Raw genomic sequence first — 20,097 nt, forward strand, 5'->3', positions numbered from 1 at the left:
AGTACAGCCAAATTAAAATATTAATGATCTTCAGTTGAAATCAATCAACATTTTGGCAATAGAACAAAATGGAGTAAATGTGGTGAGTCAGCTATGCGTTCTGCAGATTATGTGCCTGCTATGCTAGACTAAAGGCCATTGCACACCTGAGACAGATTTTGGAATAAAAAATAATAGAATTTGACCATTTTTTAGACATGGAATATCTTACTGTGTAATGTTTTATATGATCGTTTGAAGACATATGTTCAAATCTGTGACTATTCTATCTTTCTGATGAGAAAAAATATCGAGTCGTAATGACGGCATAGCAGTCATACGATTGGCTACGATTTGAAACTAATTTGGCCTTTACTCCAAAATAGGGCTTGTAATCTTTCAAATTGGTTATATTTGTATTTTTTCAATTAATTTAAACCTCAAATAAAGATATATTATATTCCATTCACATTTTCAGAAAATGAGCAAATTGAGGTTTGTTCAAAATTGGATCGCGAACAGTCGCAAGGTGTGCAGTGGTCTTTAGTCAACAACATTATGTTATTGGCTCAATTGCTCTTGTACCTGGGACACCTCAAAGGTGTTAATAAATAAGCTGAAGTCTTACATAGTTGTTACTCAGCTTCCTGCCTAGACTGAAAAAACCTGGTGTTAATATAACACCAGCTAGGAATTTATATTTGTCCACACCAGAGAAGTGTTTAAACAATATCAGTTTGGTTTTGGTCTAACACCAGCTATGTGTTTACAACACCAATTAGTATTAAAACAGCGTCAGTTTGATTCCAAACTGGTGTTATTTCAATACTTCTCTGGTGTGGACATATAGATTCCGGGCTGGTGTTAAATTAACACCAGAGTTTTTGCAGTGGGGTCTTTATAGGCAATAGATTTTCTGCGTATGTATCATGCTCTTCAAATGAAAGTAGATTTGACTGCTTTATTTCATTGCAGAAGAGTTTGCGTGTGTTGGATGTTTCTACTGCTTTCCTTGGATGGCTAGCTGTGTGGCTACAACTTGCAAGTAATTTTTGAATAAGTAGGAATCATAAAAGTATATATTACATAGGTTATGTAGATTCAAATCAGTGATAGGTCAATGCGCCATCATGTGACGCATTTGGTATATTCTAGGTTTTAACGTCACCTCAGTGAATATAACTGCGTTGTCAAGTTTGGCGTTATATTCACTAAGGTGACGTCACTCGCTGCTTACAATTCGCGTAATCAGGTAGTTTATTTGATGTACGCGCTAGTGTTAACACCTCGATTGCATTAAGAACGCGGTTAATATATTTTCAAAAAAATTCTATTATGACATAGATGGATCAGAGCTGTAGCAAGAATTTTGGGTTGGAGCCAGATGATGAATGCAATCTGTGATGGCGAATCCACATAGACTATATAACAGATATTGCCTAGTCTATCGTTTTAATAAATAACATTTCAACTCCCCTCCCACCATATTTTTCCCTAAGGAGAATATTTTAGGAAAAGTATATCTCTATCGGGGAGAGGAAATGTTATATTCAAACTCGAGGTAGCAATATCTGTATAATAGCCTATGTGTATGTAAGGTAATGTCCTTTGTGACACATGATATAGAAATACAATATTGTGATGGGAATGTATCATGATTTGGTGCACAAATCTATCAGACTCAAAGTGTGGTAGTTAATGAGTAGAAATATTTATATTTCCCTTTCCTCATTTTTGAACAAAAAGTGATGTTTATAGAATATGATTAATGGTGATATATCATATTAACTCATTTCTGCATATATTAGCCAACTTTTATATTTCCCATTTTAATCTTTTTTTTCTTTTTTTTCCATATATTACTTGCAACATCTTATACGATTAATGAAATATCATTTCTCATTTTGTCTTGTTTTATTTTCCTTTTATTGCCTGAAATGAAATGATTTCTTTGTATAAATTCTTTGTAAAATGTAAATATGTATTACATGAATTGAAGAGGAACAAAGTGCCAAGCATAAATGAAATTATGCAGTTCATTTTTTTACAATAAAAATTGATTTATCAAATTAATTTGGTTTGTTCTTTCTTAAGCTACATTTGTATCGAGTCAAAAATCTTCTGAAAAGTTTCAGAGCACTCTTAACAAAATAACAATGACCATGAGTATAAAGAATCTTGTTAAGTCAGATCAAAATAGTATAGAATGTTCAGCATTTTTGGTAGGGCACTGAGAGAGTCTAATTGACGAGCTGTAAGCCCACGTTCAGAACTGATGGAAGTTTTTGCCTGGACTACATAGCACCAAATATGTGTGTTGTGACAAAAAAAAGGAGCAGAAAAGATCCGAGTATTTCTCCATCCATCAGGAATATGAACATTAAAAATATAGCTCCAAGATGAATAAAAGGCACAGACAGGGTGGATTCAGGATATTTTGCTTGGGGGGGGGGGGGAACTGAGTTTGATATACTTTAAATTAAAAGGAGGTAGTAAAGAGTAACCAGGAAAAAAAGATATAAAATTGGACAGTGGATCGTTTTTATTTGAAAAATTATTCAAGTGACGTTTTAGAGGGGGCCAAACTTGTCCTACATGGAATTTTTTCTCTAAGAGTTACGAGTGCGCGCAGCCATCAAGCGAAATTCATATCTTTTTTCATAAAAATCTGATTTTTTTTGTAGATATTGACATAATATTATAAAAAGTAACATCACATTCCACAAATTTCCTTTTCTGTTCTTTTTCCTTAGTGGTCGTGGAAATTGGGGTTATTGCCCCCATCCCCCTCATCTGCACGTCGGTGGTTGTTTTGACCTATCTTAAAGAGTTCTCCCTGTATCTAATTACGCAATCAAATATAACAAACAGAAATTAAGAAGAAATATCAATATTTGTATTTCATTTCTCAAGTTTTAATTTCCCTAATAATATGATTAACTATATCAAATAAAATGCCAATAGTATAAAATCTGAAATATTGCAAGACATGAATTAGTTGTTATTATAACTCAAAATTTCAATTTCTAAAGTAAGAAATGCGGAAACTGGCATCCATTATCAAATGAATTGCCGAAGGGAATATATACATTGAGGACAAAGAAATGAGCAATTTTTAACAATACAAATATCGAAATAAAGTACATACATACAGTAGTTGTAGTTACAACAAATTGACGAGATACGAAAATTGCAATTTCTTTATACGAATAAAAACAAATGTCATTCTAAGAATATCAAGAAATTAATTTATGAAGATTGAGGGTGAATAGTGAATACAAATGCGTAAAGGGATACATGACAGCATTTTGCTAACAATACTCTTTTAAAGGTCATGAAGAAAGGGTAGATGAGGCCCAATGAGTGACATTGTTTTCTGACTTTTTGAATAAAACACCATCACTTCTCAAAGCTTATGATTTACCCCTTTTTGTCTATCTTTTAGATTATTTAAGGATGCATGCATTTGATTTACACCTGTGAGAAAATTTCAATTGCAATTTTCTAGATCGATATAAAAAGAAAATCTTAATTCAATGAATAAAAGTCAATGTGTACGTGTATAATTCACATTCATTTGTATCCTCATTTAAGAAAATAAATAGATTCAATAGACCCACGTAAATAGGGTTTTATTGTTTAAACAATATGATTTTTTTCTTCAAAATTCATCAGGACGATCAAATAAACATTCAGGAATTCTATGTTCACATATCTCTAACGATGGTGTAAATTATTATTATTATTATTTATTTGGCAAAATAAAGAGAACATAAAGAATACATATAATTCAGATATCAAAGAATGAACAATAAGATAGAAATTCATTCATTCGACATTCGTAACAAAGGTAATGAAGGTAATTTTATTTGGTGTCACTCAAATACAAAGTAGTTTGATTGGCACCATAGTTTATAATAGTATACAATTGTCTTACCAATTATAAATTAGTAGCAATAATTTCATCATATTATATAACTGTTATGCCCTATTTTACAGAGTTCGTTTCTATTGCAAATAACAGTGCGTCATGATTAAGAGCAATGTATGAATTCTAATTATTGCAAGCTTGGCAAAGGAGTTTCCACATATTCCTTTCTTTATGTGCATTTAATCAAATTATCATAATAATTGATTATCATTTTAATTATTGTACGAGTTCTGTCAACATTGCGTCATCTACATGTTATATACACTATATTTTATTGAGTAATTCTATTTTGTCAAACTTGAAGAGGGAAGTTCCAACCGCCCAAGAACTAATAACCTGAGATGATGTATCCTCTGATATGGGAGTCAACTGCGAACGACACCCTATAATAAAACAACTAAATCAGAAGTCAGATGGGTGCGACTGACAGTGTCACATTTTCCCCTATATATTATAACTCAAAAATTACTATACTCTATTCAAATGTGATTAAAACTAGTCAAATATGTCTAAGACAACTGCAGTTGCACCCATCTGACCCTTTAATCTGTATATTTTAACTATACTTAAAGGGGAATGAAACCTTTGGAACAAATAGGCTTGTGTAGAAACAGAAAAATTAAAGAATAAGAATAAAGAAAGTTTGAGAAAAATCGGACAAATAATGAGAAAGTTATGAGCATTTGAATATTGCAATCACTAATGCTATGGAGATCCTCATATTGGCAATGCGACAAGGATGCGTGATGTCACTGATGAACAACTTTCCCTTTGGTGGACTATAAAATACCCTCGAAATGTCTCTTGCTTTTTCTTATGATGATACAAACTCTTTATCCATGATGTATTCTTAAAAATATGTATTACATGCCCTCATGTAGAAAGAACACATGATCTAGGGATAGATGTGATAAAAGAGGCAATTCAAGTGAAATATATACTAAAGTAATGGGGAGAGTTGTTCACAAGTGACATCACACATCTTTGTCGCATTGCCAATTTGCTATCTCCATAGCAATAGTGATCGCATATAATTAATTCAAATGCTCATAACTTTCTCATTATTTGTCCGATTCTTCTCAAACTTTTGTTGATCTGTTTCTTTGATTTTTCTGTTTTCACACAAGCTATCGTGTTCCAATGGTTTAATTTTCCTTTAACTAGTATTTAACTAGTATTTTAACTAATATGATTATGTAGATAGTATTTAGTTAATTTTAACTAGTATTCAATCAGCACTTAACTGGTATATTCAACATGAACTAGTATATAACTAGTACTTATCCAGTTTAGTGTTTAAAAAAATCTTCCATGTTCTCTTCACTTCTTTCGTCGGCATCGGAACAGAAGAATGATATAAGATGCCAAACGATAGCCGATGATCAGACCAAATAAACCTATGAAATCGGTTGCTAAATCGCTCTGGAAAAAAGAAGAGTATAAGATTGTTATCATTAGACATGTATCACTAGAATAATTATTTCTTATATAAGATGTAAATTATTTGCAGCACAGAATTCCTTCTTATCAATTATTTTGTTTTCATTTCTATAGGGTATAACGTTTCTGTAAACTTTTTTTATTTACAAAGGGACCTTTTTTGTTATTTGCACAGATGTGTCAATGCTAGATATAACATCAATAAAATAATGATAAACAAGCAAGTGAAAATCTACAGATACAATTGATAATGAGAAAGAGAATTAGAATTACATCGATATATATTTGTACAGTCATGAAAATTAACATCAATAATAAAAATAATTATGATAAATTTACGATGATGATGATGATGATGATGATGATGATGATGATGATGATGGTGATGGTGATGGTGATGATGAGGATGATGATGATGATGATGATGATGACGATGATACGGATTTGGAATTAACTTTTTTAAAAAGGAAATCTGCTATAAAAGTAACATCATCCGACTACATACCTTTGAAAAGGAATAAGTTTCCAGAACTAAATCGCCGTTTGATATACACGGGAGGCTTTCATTCAGTGGGCATGCTACAAGAATAACAGCAATAAGAGTAATTTATTTGTAAGATTTTCTTCATTTTGTGTTATCAAAAACCATTGTTACATTTCAGTCTGTCATATCAAGGTTTGTATCATCAGAGGAGCGTTTCATCAACATTGCCGTCCAACAATTTGTAGGATCTGACAACTTTCCTTGATTATGATTGACTTAGAAACATTGTTACTATGGTAACTGTCGGATAATATAGAACTTTTCAATGAAAAATCCGACATATACTTTCATGGAACGTACACTCTCCTGGTTTCATGTTGACATAAACATCAAATTAAAAAGTTAACATTATGTTTCACGTAATCATCCTTTCCTAAAAGGTAGAACAATGTATAAATTCTCCCTTTAATTTCAATCAATGGATCATTTTCCCACATATTGTACAAGAATACAACAAATTATCTTAAATACTGTTTAAAAAACACTGGCCATCCAGCTAGGTGTGGTATAGTTATCTGTTTTTGGCAGATGATAATGTAAAAAGTAGAAGAGAGCGAGTATATGGATAGAAATATCTCACATGATACAAAAAAAACACTTTATAATTGAAAGGATGGTCAAAGATAAGAGAGATCGATAAAAAAAGGAGATCATAGAAAAGTGACAATTTCTTGGAGAAAAAGCAAATGGGTATCATAAAAATTATCCAAACATTCGAAATAAAATTCATTTCTGCATAAATCTCATCGGGAAAAATGTTTTATCATCTCTTACCAATATGGTCTATATCTTCCCACTGGTTAATGAGGAATGCTTCAAACGAATAGCTGAACCAAGACAACCGTGACAACCATCGAATGTATGGTGAAATATCTCTGAAATAAAAAAAAAATTAATAGAAAAGAAGATAGTAAATAATGAAAAAGAGCTAATATATCTTTATATAAGTTTAAGTAATTGTTTTTTTTCCCATGGATAGTCCATATTAAAGGAACAGTCCAACCTAACTGTGAAGATTTAAAGAATAGAGTAAAACTAGACGAGTGAAATGGTAGCAAAACGCAATCAGAAGAGTATAATTAAAATTAAGTGGGAACTTGTAAGTTTTGTCATCCATGCCATCGTTTCATGAATTTTATAGTGATTGATGATATCCAGTTGAAACCAATTAGAACAAAACCAATTGAAACCAGTTGGCCAACTGGTTTCAATAGGGAAATTGGAACAACTGGTTCCAATTGAAAACCAGTTGCCAACTGGTTCCAGTTAAAACCAATTGGGCAACTGGAACCAGTTGGCTATTGGTTTCAATTGGTTTTCAATTGGTTCCAGTTGTTCCAATTTCCCTATTAAAACCAGTTGAATCCAATTGGAGGCAACTGGTTTCAATTGGTTCCAGTTGAAACCAGTTGGAGGCAACTGGTTTTCAACTGGAACCAGTTGAAACCAACTGGTTTCCAACTGGATCCAATTGGAACTTCCAGTTGGAATGAACTTAATTAGTTACAAATTAATTAGCATTTGCACTAACTATTGCTCATGCCAACACAGAAGCAGTGTTATTTGTCTATTAATACCAATGTAAAGGGCATTGATAAAATACAGACTTTCATATGTATATATTCATATTGGAGTTCTTCAAATATATGTATTTTTATTTGATGTAATTTGGTAACAGTTAGTGGTGTACTAATTATCTTTGAATCTGTTTTAATTATAATCTATTACATTTATGAACGTGGTTTTCATTGCTAAGTATTGGAAACACTTATCTGAAAAAAGTGTGGAACTTCAAATCGAAAAAAAATAAAAAGATACATTGTAAATTATGATGATTCTCATAAAACATTAATCTGTGCACACTGGCAGAAAATATGCAAATTAACTGGTTTCAATTGGATCCAGTTGGGTAACTGGAAAATTTCCAATTGGAAACCAATTGGAAATCATTGCCAGTGACCCAACTGGATCCAGTTAGGATTTCCAGTTACCCAACTGGTTCCAGTTTTATTTCCAGTTACCCAACTGGTTCCAATTAGAATTCAGTTACCCATCTTTCCAATTAGAAGTCATCTCCAGTTACCCAATTGGTTCCATTTAGGATTTCCAGTTACCCAACTGGTTCCAGTTAGAAATAATTTCCAGTTGGAAGTCATTTCCAGTTACCCAACTGGTTCCAGTTAGGATTTCCAGTTACCCAACTGGTTCCAGTTAGGATTTCCAGTTGCCCAACTGGTTCCAGTTAGGATTTCCAGTTACCCAACTGGTTCCAGTTTTATTTCCAGTTACCCAACTGGTTCCAATTAGAATTCAGTTACCCATCTTTCCAATTAGAAGTCATCTCCAGTTACCCAATTGGTTCCATTTAGGATTTCCAGTTACCCAACTGGTTCCAGTTAGAAATCATTTCCAGTTGGAAGTCATTTCCAGTTACCCAACTGGTTCCAGTTAGGATTTCCAGTTACCCAACTGGTTCCAGTTAGGATTTCCAGTTGCCCAACTGGTTCCAGTTAGGATTTCCAGTTACCCAACTGGTTCCAGTTAGAAATCATTTCCAGTTGGAAGTCATTTCCAGTTACCCAACTGGTTCCAGTTAGGATTTCCAGTTGCCCAACTGGTTCCAGTTAGGATTTCCAGTTGCCCAACTGGTTTCAATTGGTTTCAACTGGAAATTGTTAAATTCCAGTTAAAACCAATTGAAACCAATTGAAACCAGTTGGAAATCCAACTGGTTTCAATTGGATTTTGGTCCTGGTATAGGTTCCATTAGATTCTACTTTTCCTAAGTATATGCCTACTTCATCTTGTAAAATTATAATCCTCTGCTTTACATGTAAAATGTGCTTTGATTTCGTCACATGAAGTAAGTTTTGAACATTATGTGCTTTTGGAGAATTCATGTAGTACACAAAATGAAATTTTAACTTAAGATGTCAACCGCTCACTAATTCATATAATCATTATTAAAATGTTTTGCAGGATGACATGCTCTTATCACAAAAATAATGCAATTAAATCGGAAGACGGTAGATTGCTTGTAGTTTTCATGCTCTCTTTCATTCAAGTAAACCTGAAACAATTGTTACTTTGGTTGTCTAATGTTATTTAATAATAAAATGTAACTCACGCGAGATTTATGAAGAGACCACCAAACAGCATGAAGGGCAAAAGCAGCGGGGGAGTTATGGCCAATGCGATGGCTACAGTCCCGCTCATAGCTGACAGCATATAACCTTTAAACACATGAATAGATTAATAATTAATAAATAATACAAAAACAACTTAAGATGATACAAATTATATAACTGTGATCGGCCTAATATAAATATCAAATGATTATGTGTAGGCTACTTCAAAGGTTATAATAAAATACAAAAAACACATAGTTGACATAAGTAAGGGTGTAGAATATATTTCAGAAAATATATGATAAGTAACACATGTTTGAGGGAATCAACTATTGGCTATAAAATTGAAAGATTAGAAATTAACTTTTGGTTTAATTTAATTTTGATATCGATGAATGAAGTCTGCCCTTTGATTTCTGCATACTTTTTTTTTAAATCCAAAATGAAACATACACTTGGCCATTTCATGGTTGAGGTGGAGATCCCCAAAAATTTCACAAAAGGGGTCGACAGTGTCAAAGCTATTAGTTTTTTTAATAAATGATTTATTAAAACTCCAGTTGGATCATATGATTTGTGTTGTTAGCACATCCATACGTTCTTTTCTTTGATGGAACAGGTTAAAGGGGAATGAAAGCTAGCTTTGGAACAAGTAGCTAGGCTTGTGTCCAAACAGAAAAACCAAAGAATAAGAACAAAAAAAAGTTTGAGAAAAATCGGACAAATAATGAGAAAGTTAAGGTAATTTGAATATTGCAATCACTAATGCTATGGAGATCCTCCTATTGGCAATGCGACAAGGATGTGTGATGTCACATGAGAACAACTTTACCTTTAATGGACTATAAAATACCCTAAAAATGTTGCTTTTTCTTATTATGATACAAATCTGTATCCATGATTTATTCTTTAAAAATCTGTATCATGCCCTCCGATAGAAAGAACAAATGATCTACTGATAGATGTGATAAAAGAGGCAGTTTAAGTGAAATATATACTAAAGTATAGGAAAGTTGTTCACAAGTGACATCACACATCTTTGTAGCATTGCCAATTTGAAGATCTCCATAGCATTAGTGATCGCAATATTCAAATGCTCATAACTTTCTCATTATTTGTCCGATTTTTCTCCAACTTTTGTTGATCTGTTTCTTTGATTTTTCTGTTTTCACTCAAGCTATCTTGTTCCAAAAGTTTCATTTTCCTTTAAAATACAAAAGAAACTATTACACATCAAGTAACAGAACCGTTGCAATATTGATATTTTTTCAGATCTCTCAATAATTTTCTGGAATCATCTAACTTCTTAGTAGGTCCATGATCAGAATGATGATGGTTGCGATGATGATTTAGAGTATCTTGATTATAATGGTAGTGAAGATTATAATGACGGCACTGATTGATTTTTAATTTATAAAAGATCATTGTGATTAAGCCTTAGTTTGTTACACTCTAAAAAATGAAGTGCTAATTCAGCTCTTAAAGAGCGTGTATAGTGACTGCACTTCGGAGTGCTGATTTGTCTAGTTCAAATTTGAACGAGAAAAATCAGCACTCCGAAGTGCAGTCACTATATACACGCTCTTTAAGAGCTGAATTAGCACTTCATTTTTTAAAGTGTATACCAGCCTGAATTTTGAGGCCTGCTGTACTTGCAAAAAAGTATCGAAGCCAATTCATAATCGATCAAACCAACACTTATTTAAACCAGATCATCAAATTATTATATTGATAAAAATTATTATACTCACCAAAGGAAACAGCTGAATTTGTTACTAGAATGGAAATTATACAGGCGATCACGAAATTCGATAGATGAGGATACATACCTATAATAAAGATAAGTAAAAACACGATGCATTCTTAAAACCAAAATAAAAAAAATATATATATATTCATGCATCTCCCAGATGATATTTCAAGTAGTATAAAGGGATCATGAGTGTACCAATCTTAAATAAACTTCATATAAAAAAGGGTAGGCCCTAATGTTTCATTCGGAATTTAAACATTATTATGTTCATAATTTTAGATAAACAGAGTTCTAATTATTCGCACGACTTCAATAATCACCTCGAGACCTGAAATTTTCCCATAAAGATAGCAAGACGACTCACAGGTCAATGTCTTCATATATAGCTAGCAATGGATAACAAAGCTTTTCGATATCCACTGGTCGGGTAGGGAGTGAATCAAGGCAATATAATTATTGTGACGTAGAATAATATTCGCCACAAAAATAATGATTTCTGCGAATTTGACAAACTTACCAACAAGCCAGTATGGTATTGTGATGAAGATGACGGGTAGAAAGAGATATTGGAATGGTAACTGAAAGGAGAAATAACAAAAATATATTCAATTCAATTTTTCAATTCAATTCAAGGTTTATTAAAAAACATGAGTCGCAGCCAACTGGTTGAATTCTTCATGTATACAAAGTAAAAACATTTAAAAGACTCATTACATCTTTCAAACATTAAAAAACAGTAACCTTTGTAAAAACTGACATGAGAAATATGTGTATAGGCAAGAATACTTAGGCAATGAAAATTTATATACAAATAATAATGAGGAAAGGGTAAATTAAAAAAAATAAAACCAAAATACGTAAACTGTAAAAGATCAATAAAAATATATGGATATTAAATAAAAGAGTTGATTTCCTCATTCATCTTACTTTACTATATGTATATGTATATATACTACTTTACTATATGTATATGAATAGATGATAAAGAAATATACTTCACATAATCTTAAGTCTAATGATGTAAGTTGATTCTAATGATTATAACCTAACCATTTAACAATTAACACCCAAAGAAAGATTATATATTGAACTGAATTAAATTTATTGGAAGAAAATTGGCATCATGTCGCAACTGAGCCATGAATTCAGACACATGTAATATGTCTTTAGATACTGTATGTGGGGGTCGATTGGTCGACCCTACAGGCGGTCTTTTTTCCGTTTTTTTTTTTTTTATATTCCTGAAATACAAATTAAGGTCCAGGTACTGCATCGGGTCGAATTAATCGTTTAATATTTGCATTATTATTAGCATCAAGTAAGGACATTTTGCCCCCCCCCCCTGCCCTTGATTCTTCCAAATAAAATGCATTGTGCCCCTCAATCAAATCAAACCCTCTTCTATAAAAATTGCCCCACCTCGTTTTGGAAGTGATATAATGTTTATATCTAATATGCCTAAAAGCATTTTTTGGATAGCTTTCAAAGACTTTTTTATTCTAACAAAAAAATGTTTAGTTCACGGCTAAGCCTTTGGGAGTTGGGGGTATACGAGCACCGTTTATTTATGAAATCCTGAATTCGCCATTGAAAATTTAACCCGGACGTAAAAGTATTACCTCTACAAGCACTTTGGATAAGAAGACCGCATCAACTCGATACATCCCATTGAAGTGCTCTCGTTTGATAAGCGCCATTTCCAAAGGAAAAATCTAGAAATAAAAGCGATATATATGCATGGCAATATAAGATTAGATATCGCCTAAAATGAAAGATAAAAAAGCAGAAAAAACAATTATTGAAAACTCTGTTTACTAATTGGTATTTATATCAGCCTCCTATGTAACGGAAAAATAATATACAGTAGAAGTATACATTTTTTTTACCAAACAAAGAACTTTTGGTACATGCCCAACATAACAGCAATCGATTTTACTGACTAAAAATGCAATCCTCATGAAAAGTATCACATTTTATAAAAAAATTCTAAATTAAGACTTCATTTCTGCTACAAATCAAATTAAAACCCGAACAAATATAACGAGTTGTGTGAGATTTACCTGAACAGCAGCGAAGGTGTTACTGAATGCAGCATTGGTGATGAGGATGAAGAAACAGCCATTGATGTTCTGAATTCCTTCTTGATTGATATGCTGTCTTAAAAAGACCAAGCCGAGGATGAGGGCAATGATCTGAAATTGAATTGAATTAAACTGAATTAAATTGAATAGAAATTAAATGAAATGAATTTAATTTAATTGAAATGAAATGAATTGAATTGAAATGAATTGAAATGAATTGAATTGAACTGAAATGAATTAAATTGAAATGAGTGGAATTGAATTGAATTGAAAAGAGTGGAATTTAATTGAATTGAAATGAATTGAATTGAAATGAAATGAAATGAACTGAATTGAAATGAATTGAAATGAATTGAATTGAAATGAAATGAACTGAATTGAATTGAAATAGAGAAACAAGACAGAGAGAGATCGTGATACTGATGATGAAAATCATAGTAAGAACATCGATTACACCAATAACGATGTGAGTAGTTGTGATAATAATGATGTGAAGGAAAGAAAGTCAAGAGATAGAATAACAGGATGAACATAATTATGCGAAGACGGAGGAAGAGGAGGAGGAGAAGGGGAAAGAGATGGTGAAGGAATAGGAGAGAAAATGAAGAATGAGATGGGGAGGAAAAGGAGGAGGCGAAGAAGAAAAAGACGGAGAAGAAGGAGGAGGAGGAGAAGAAGAAGAAGGGGGAGGAGGAGGAGAAGAAGAAGAAGACGGAGAAGGGGAGGAGGAGAAGGACGAGAAGAAGAAGAAGGAGAAGAAGAAGAAGGAGAAGAAGGAGGAGGAGGTGGAGGAGAAGAAGAAAAAGGAGAAGAAGGTAAAGGAGAAGAAGAAAAAGGAGAAGAAGAAGCATACTTACCACTGTTTGTGTAAATCTCACTGTGGTCATTAAAGGTTCTCTCTTATTATTCTGATACGCTCTCCACATACATGCTCGAAATTGTTGCCACCAAGTCGCCTTGTAACTGTTGCACAATAAATAAATAATAATAATAACGCGCCTCGGAATGGAATATTTCTAGATAGATGGCGTGTTATATAATATTGTTATTATTATCATTGTTATTGCCTATGAATACAATAATTATCTTAATCATAATTACTAAAAAGTCAACAATTTTAATTTTTACCATTTGATAAGTAAGATGTGGACATGGTGGAGACATTCTTATAATATAGGCGATGGGTACGACTAGTAATGTGTATGGAAAGGTCTATATTTGTTAATTTATATTCTTTATTTGATGTTATATTCATTTACTTTCTTTAAAAGACACCATATGTTATTACTTACGGTGACTTTTCTACTTCGTCATCGAGAGCTTGAAGCTATAGCAAAAGAAAGAAGGAGACAATCATTTTAACCGACAAAAGAAACTTGTGTGTATTACAGGCAGTGTCAGGATTTTTTTAATGTAACATTATATCTATTCTCGGGTGAATAACATGCACTCTATAAAATATTGGGTAAAAGTGCTCCATGAGGGTAGTTATGTGTCCAACCAACATTGGGAATTTTTATTCGCAGTGTGATGAAAATTTTGCCCATTCTAAAGCTTATTTTTTAACCTTACTGGAAATTTGCTTCCCGCCATTGGGTATAATATAATGCCCAAAATTGGTTGGACACATAATTACCCACGTGCTGCTTAATATTTTACCCAATATATTTTACAGTGCATTGGTATAATGGAAAGTTACACACTCATTCGTATCTCTCAATAACTAACTCTTTCTCATTTTCACCCCCTCTCTTTTTAATTTCACTGCTCAAAAATTCACAGGGGTTGTCGCCCCCACCCCCCCCCCCGTGGCCCCCATCCCTGATTAGGGGGAATATTGTTAAGATGGGTGCCCTTCTATTTTTTTTTATGTTTTTTTTTCATTTCAGTTCGCCTACAACTCAAAACTCCTTTTCCGTCGTATATCTTGACATAGTAAATAATCAATAAACATAATGGGAAAATTATGTACAACATAGACAACATAATTATGTAACAGGCTGGTAATAGCGGAGGCTACTCGAAAGCAGAGCTAGTAGATTGCAGTCGCCCATTAAAACATTCTTATAGGTGCAAAAAAAAACTTCAATAAATTAAACTTCGATAATAATACCAGTTAAATGGAAAGTGCAGAAATTGAATTAAAGATAAATTAAGAGAAAGGGAGATTGACGATCTTGAGAACCTCGCTATACGATACTCATGACGAAATATATATTTGAGAATGAATATTCTTACCTCGTTAGTCATGGTAGGTGGAACCTTGGCGCGTATTTTCCTTGATTTTTCTGACACATTGTACGCGTCGGTAATAGCCTGGAGAAAAATAAGAAATTCTTGAAATTTACGCAAAATGGCCCGTACTCTGGTTTTAATTAAACTCTGATCGAAAGTTGTGGTTAAACGATACTAAGCCAATATTGGCACACATCTGTGAGAATCCAAGTTCAATTTTCCAGCATATTTGGCACTCAACGTGAATTAATATATAACTGACTGTTGGGAATAGCATCTTCAATAATGTCTTTACAATCAAAGCTTGAAGAAATCACTAATCAATCGTAAACATAACAAACGTACAATATGAAAAAAATATTCGAATTTTCGGCTTTCTATAATAAATTTTAGCAAAACTGAGATCATGGGTTATGTTTTCTGAATAAAGTCGTAAATATCGGCAATAAAGGAATAATACAAGAATATAACAAGGAGGAAATAACAAAAGGTGTTATCTTTCATTAAAAAATTGAAGAAACAAAAGGACGGAGACTTGGATATGATGTTTAATCTTTACAGAGCACTGACAAGACGAAGTATATGGTATAAAAACTCAAAGAAACTTGTTTGCCAAAAGTATTTTGATTTGCAGATAACTGAAATAAAATATTTAACTGAAAGGGGCATGATGAAAGATGACAAGAACAACGGAAAGTTGGAATGTTCTCTGAAAATAAAAATAGTGACATCAATAACATATTTATTTAAAGGAATACAATATATAATCTAGGGTAAAAAGACTCAAGATATAAGCATATAAAAACGATTTGAAGATTTTCTGTGCTGAAGGTCATAAAAAAACGACATGGCATGATAATGATTAAAAAACCATATATCTGAAAAAAAACAGCATTAAAGAAATGATATTACCTCAACTTTACGTTTGCATTCGTTTTCTTCTCCCGGTACAATGGCTAGCGTTTGAATGAAGAAATCTGCGGGATTGTAGTTCTTTGGACAAACATAACCCAATCTAAAGTCAAAGAAACGAATAAAAATCAGTGATGGTTCATATACATAAACTTTGTTAGGCTTAAGATTTAGGAGACACAAAGCTATTTTTTGACAAAGTCTTCACAAAAAAGTATAAAAAATATAGACCTTTTTCGTCATCACTGTCTTCTAAATGGGTGTCGAAAATTATGATTATGATGATAATGGTGATGATGATGATCATGATAATGATGATGATGATGACGACGATGATGATGGTGATGATCATGATGAACATGATGATGATGATGGCGACGATGATGATGACGATTAAATGTACGTCGACTGAAAGAAAGGTAAATTCTTGTCTTGTACTCGTTATCATCATAAGACACTTGAATATTGTTACTTACTCGCTGAAAAATTGCAATGCTTCCTTCGTTGTACCAATGAAAGCCGTGCGCCCTTCAGCTATTAACAGTATTCTGGTGAAGGAATCAAAGTGGAAAAATGTACAGATTTAAACAATAGTTATTTTTTCATCAACAAGAATTAATTGTCATAATCATCATAGGCATGCAACAAAAAAGTATTCTTTTAAATGAGCCTGATGTCGAATGAATTCAGTGTAATTCCTACATGCATAACGGTCAAATATTTTTTCATTATCATTATGAATTATATGAAACCCATAGAAATATATTTTAAGAACAATAATACCATGTGTTTTTTTTTAATCGGAACATACATTTTACTGCCTCTCGGTTTGTTTCTCCCTTTGCCCCCCCCCCCTTATCCCTCTCCTTCTCCCTCCCACGTCCTTATTATACGCGAGGATCTTCAGACTTCCACGTACATAACTAAAATACGCACCTCTTTGGCAAAGAATTGTATCTTTTACAAAGAACCCGTTATCTGGAACAAGTTACCATTTTCTGTTAAATCTAGTTCATCATTAAATACTTTAAAAAGGAGATATAAAACCCAACTTCTCAGTAAATATTCAAATAATGTATGATCGGGTTTCTTTTCTTCCCCCTTCGTTTTAGTAATTATCGTTGATATATATTTTGTCATTGTGTTATAATCTGTATTTCCCCGTTTTACGTTCAAGTTTTATATCTGGTATTCAGTATTTATTACATCATGTATTTTACAATATCATATATCTAGTTTTCAGATTTTTGTAAAGGTGGCAGCGCTAACAAGGCTTTCCATTTCTAGTTGCCTCCTCATTCATTTATAAATTATGTACATTATGTTTTTATGATTAATGGAACAAATGCTATCAAATCTAATCTAATCTTCTATCTACCTGTCAAACATGGCGAAGACCTCGGAAGACGGTTGATGGATGGTGGAGAGGATTGTTCGACCTTCGGAAGCGAGATCGCGCAGGGTCTCGACGACGTTTTGAGCCATGAACGAATCCAGACCCGACGTCGGCTCGTCACAGAACATGAGGGAAGGATTCGTCAAAACCTAGTGGACAAAATTAAATAGGTATTAACAAATTCAAGTTATCCTAAGGAGAAAAGTGGAAGAAAAAGTGCTTTGCAAACTGAAAATCTGCAATATATCCGAAACTGTTAAATGCTCCTTTCTTTTATTTTGTATTTTTTGTTATCGGCTATTCTAAATCAGTTTGGTATGAAACTACTTTTTTTAATGATAATAATGATACTAACAATAGTAATACGAATGATAATAAAAATAATAATACCAATTAATATGGATGAGTTGTTCTTTCTTACCTCTGAAGCGAATGAGAGTCGTTTTCTCTCTCCTCCCGATATTCCTTTGATTCCTCTATCAGGGTTTCCGATCACAGTATCCGAACATTTACTCAAACCAAGCTATAAACAAGAAAAAAGAATGTTGAAGTTGAGAAAACAGAATTCACAATAACATTTCATTTCAAAGGGGGTGGATGTTGACATGCTCCTCCCTCATGGGGTTCACGACACCCGCAATTTAACATCAGCAATTTAACTTCATCCACAATACGTCATTGTCTAACGAGTAATTTGTTAGATCTGACAACTTTTATTTAGTAATTTCGGTTAGTGAAGCTGAGAAGAACAAATGTATGGGAGTTAATATGGCAAATGTCGGATTGGAAAAGGAGTCTGTTGGATAAAACATATCAGTAAAGTTATTTCCTGAAACGCACCCCTGGTGATATTCAAAATAGCGTTGGGTAAATGAAATATACTTACCGCGCGAATTACTTCATCCACTCGATGTACTCTTGACGTCATCGGTATTTCACCATCCATTCTCACTCGCGCCTATAGTTAGATAGAAAAAAGAACACAGGGACCAAAAAAATTGTTGTTTAGTCTAAGCGTTTGTTTGATTGTTTGACTTTGTTTGGAAGTTATCGATTATGTAAAGGCTTCGTGGATTTCCTTTAATTTATGTGCGTTTTCGCAATATGTCTAATTTTTCTGATAATTATGTTCTTATCTTTTTCTTGATATTTTAGATAAAGCTCGAGTAAGTTGAATCATCGTCACATAAGTATATACAGGGTCGTCGATCAATCATCCACAATCACCATAATTATTGACATAATTACCAGTATACCTTCATCAATGTCTTTATCATAATCATCACCAGCAGCGGCAGCATCATCATCATCACCATTATCACCATCATCATCGTCATCATCATCACCATCATCATCACCGTTATCCTCATCATCATCATCACCGTTATCCTCATCATCGTCATCATCATCATCACCATTATCACCATCATCACCATCATCATCATCACCATCATCATCACCATTATCATCATCACTGTCATAATAATCACAACTTTCGTCACCACAACCGCTGTAATGGTCGTCAATAATCGCAGAGAAATACTTCAAGATCAAAAGTGAAGTCTCTATGCCTCTTTTCTGTTCCCTATCAGGGTATGCACACCAAAAGGTGCTCTAAGGTTATAGGAAAGAGCTCAGGGAGAGCCAGTCATCATCATCACTATCATCCACTGTCATCACCACTACTACCACCACCATCACCATCATCATCATCACCACCACCACCATTATCATCATCATTACCATCAACATCATCACCATTCATAAGTTTATCTCCACCACCACCATCGTCAGAACCACCACCACCATCATCATCACCATCATCATCACCATCATCACCATCATCATCACCATCATCACCATTATCATCACCATCATCACCATCATCATCACCATCATCACCATCATCATCACCATCATCATCATCACCATCATCATCATCAATAACGTAAACTCTTTAATGGGGGGCACGGCCTTCTCCCAGACCTGAACATACTTGGAATAAAAGATGTTCTTTGACCGTCAGATTGCTGAGGAAGAGATCATCTTGCTGGACATAGGCTGATAGACGGGCCATCTGATGACCAAGAGGACGACCATTCACCAAGATACTACCTGACACTTCCAGTCCTTCACGGCTTCGTAGGTTGAGGGTGTTCAGCAATGTCGTCTTACCTGCACCACTTCAAGGTTTAGATAAAAATTTAAAAATGAGTTTAAAGCTGAGTTTGATTTTTGTTCATTACTGGATACCATTGGAAAATAGTTATAATCTAATCATAAAAATCATAATTATAAACATATTAACATAAACATTATTATTCATATTCATCATAACAAAAATCATAATCAATCATAATCACAATCATGAACTTAAACATAACATTGAAAAAATCATAGATCAGTTCACATAAATATTGAAACAAATCATAGAATCATAATTGTAATCATAATCACATTCAAAATAATGAACATAAACATAGCCATAATCATAATGATAAATCATTATCACAATCACATTCTCATTTTTATTCATATTTTTAATCATATTCCTCGTAGTAGAAATACTAAACGTGAGTATAAGAATATGCATAATCATTATCATAGTGTTGGGTTAGGTTTCATAACTTTCTTATTTTACATCAGATTTTGATTAAATTTTCAGTGTTATGCTAGTTTGATTTTTCTCTATTTAATC

The 20,097-nt window shown here is 33.1% G+C and overlaps 1 protein-coding gene across 1 annotated transcript in view; it reads right to left on the minus strand.

Annotated features, from left to right (window-relative positions):
- Positions 1-4,993: 4,993 nt before the first annotated feature.
- The window catches only part of LOC121426526 (protein white-like), a 30,581-nt gene continuing 15,477 nt past the window's right edge, over positions 4,994-20,097 (minus strand). Inside the window, exons 5-21 of the mRNA XM_041622867.1 lie at positions 19,396-19,582; positions 18,286-18,357; positions 17,821-17,922; positions 17,382-17,548; positions 16,480-16,551; positions 16,004-16,106; positions 15,095-15,172; positions 14,149-14,183; positions 13,714-13,819; positions 12,836-12,967; positions 12,395-12,487; positions 11,293-11,353; positions 10,774-10,851; positions 9,022-9,127; positions 6,669-6,769; positions 5,856-5,929; positions 4,994-5,332 (exon numbers count right to left, since the gene is read on the minus strand). Coding sequence (XP_041478801.1) covers positions 5,231-5,332; positions 5,856-5,929; positions 6,669-6,769; positions 9,022-9,127; positions 10,774-10,851; positions 11,293-11,353; positions 12,395-12,487; positions 12,836-12,967; positions 13,714-13,819; positions 14,149-14,183; positions 15,095-15,172; positions 16,004-16,106; positions 16,480-16,551; positions 17,382-17,548; positions 17,821-17,922; positions 18,286-18,357; positions 19,396-19,582 — 1,669 coding nt within the window. The 3' untranslated portion in view covers positions 4,994-5,230. The remainder of the gene's footprint in view (positions 5,333-5,855; positions 5,930-6,668; positions 6,770-9,021; positions 9,128-10,773; positions 10,852-11,292; positions 11,354-12,394; positions 12,488-12,835; positions 12,968-13,713; positions 13,820-14,148; positions 14,184-15,094; positions 15,173-16,003; positions 16,107-16,479; positions 16,552-17,381; positions 17,549-17,820; positions 17,923-18,285; positions 18,358-19,395; positions 19,583-20,097) is intronic.

This window comes from Lytechinus variegatus, chromosome 13 (assembly GCF_018143015.1).
Source record: "Lytechinus variegatus isolate NC3 chromosome 13, Lvar_3.0, whole genome shotgun sequence".
NCBI classification, from domain to species: Eukaryota; Metazoa; Echinodermata; class Echinoidea; order Temnopleuroida; family Toxopneustidae; genus Lytechinus; species Lytechinus variegatus.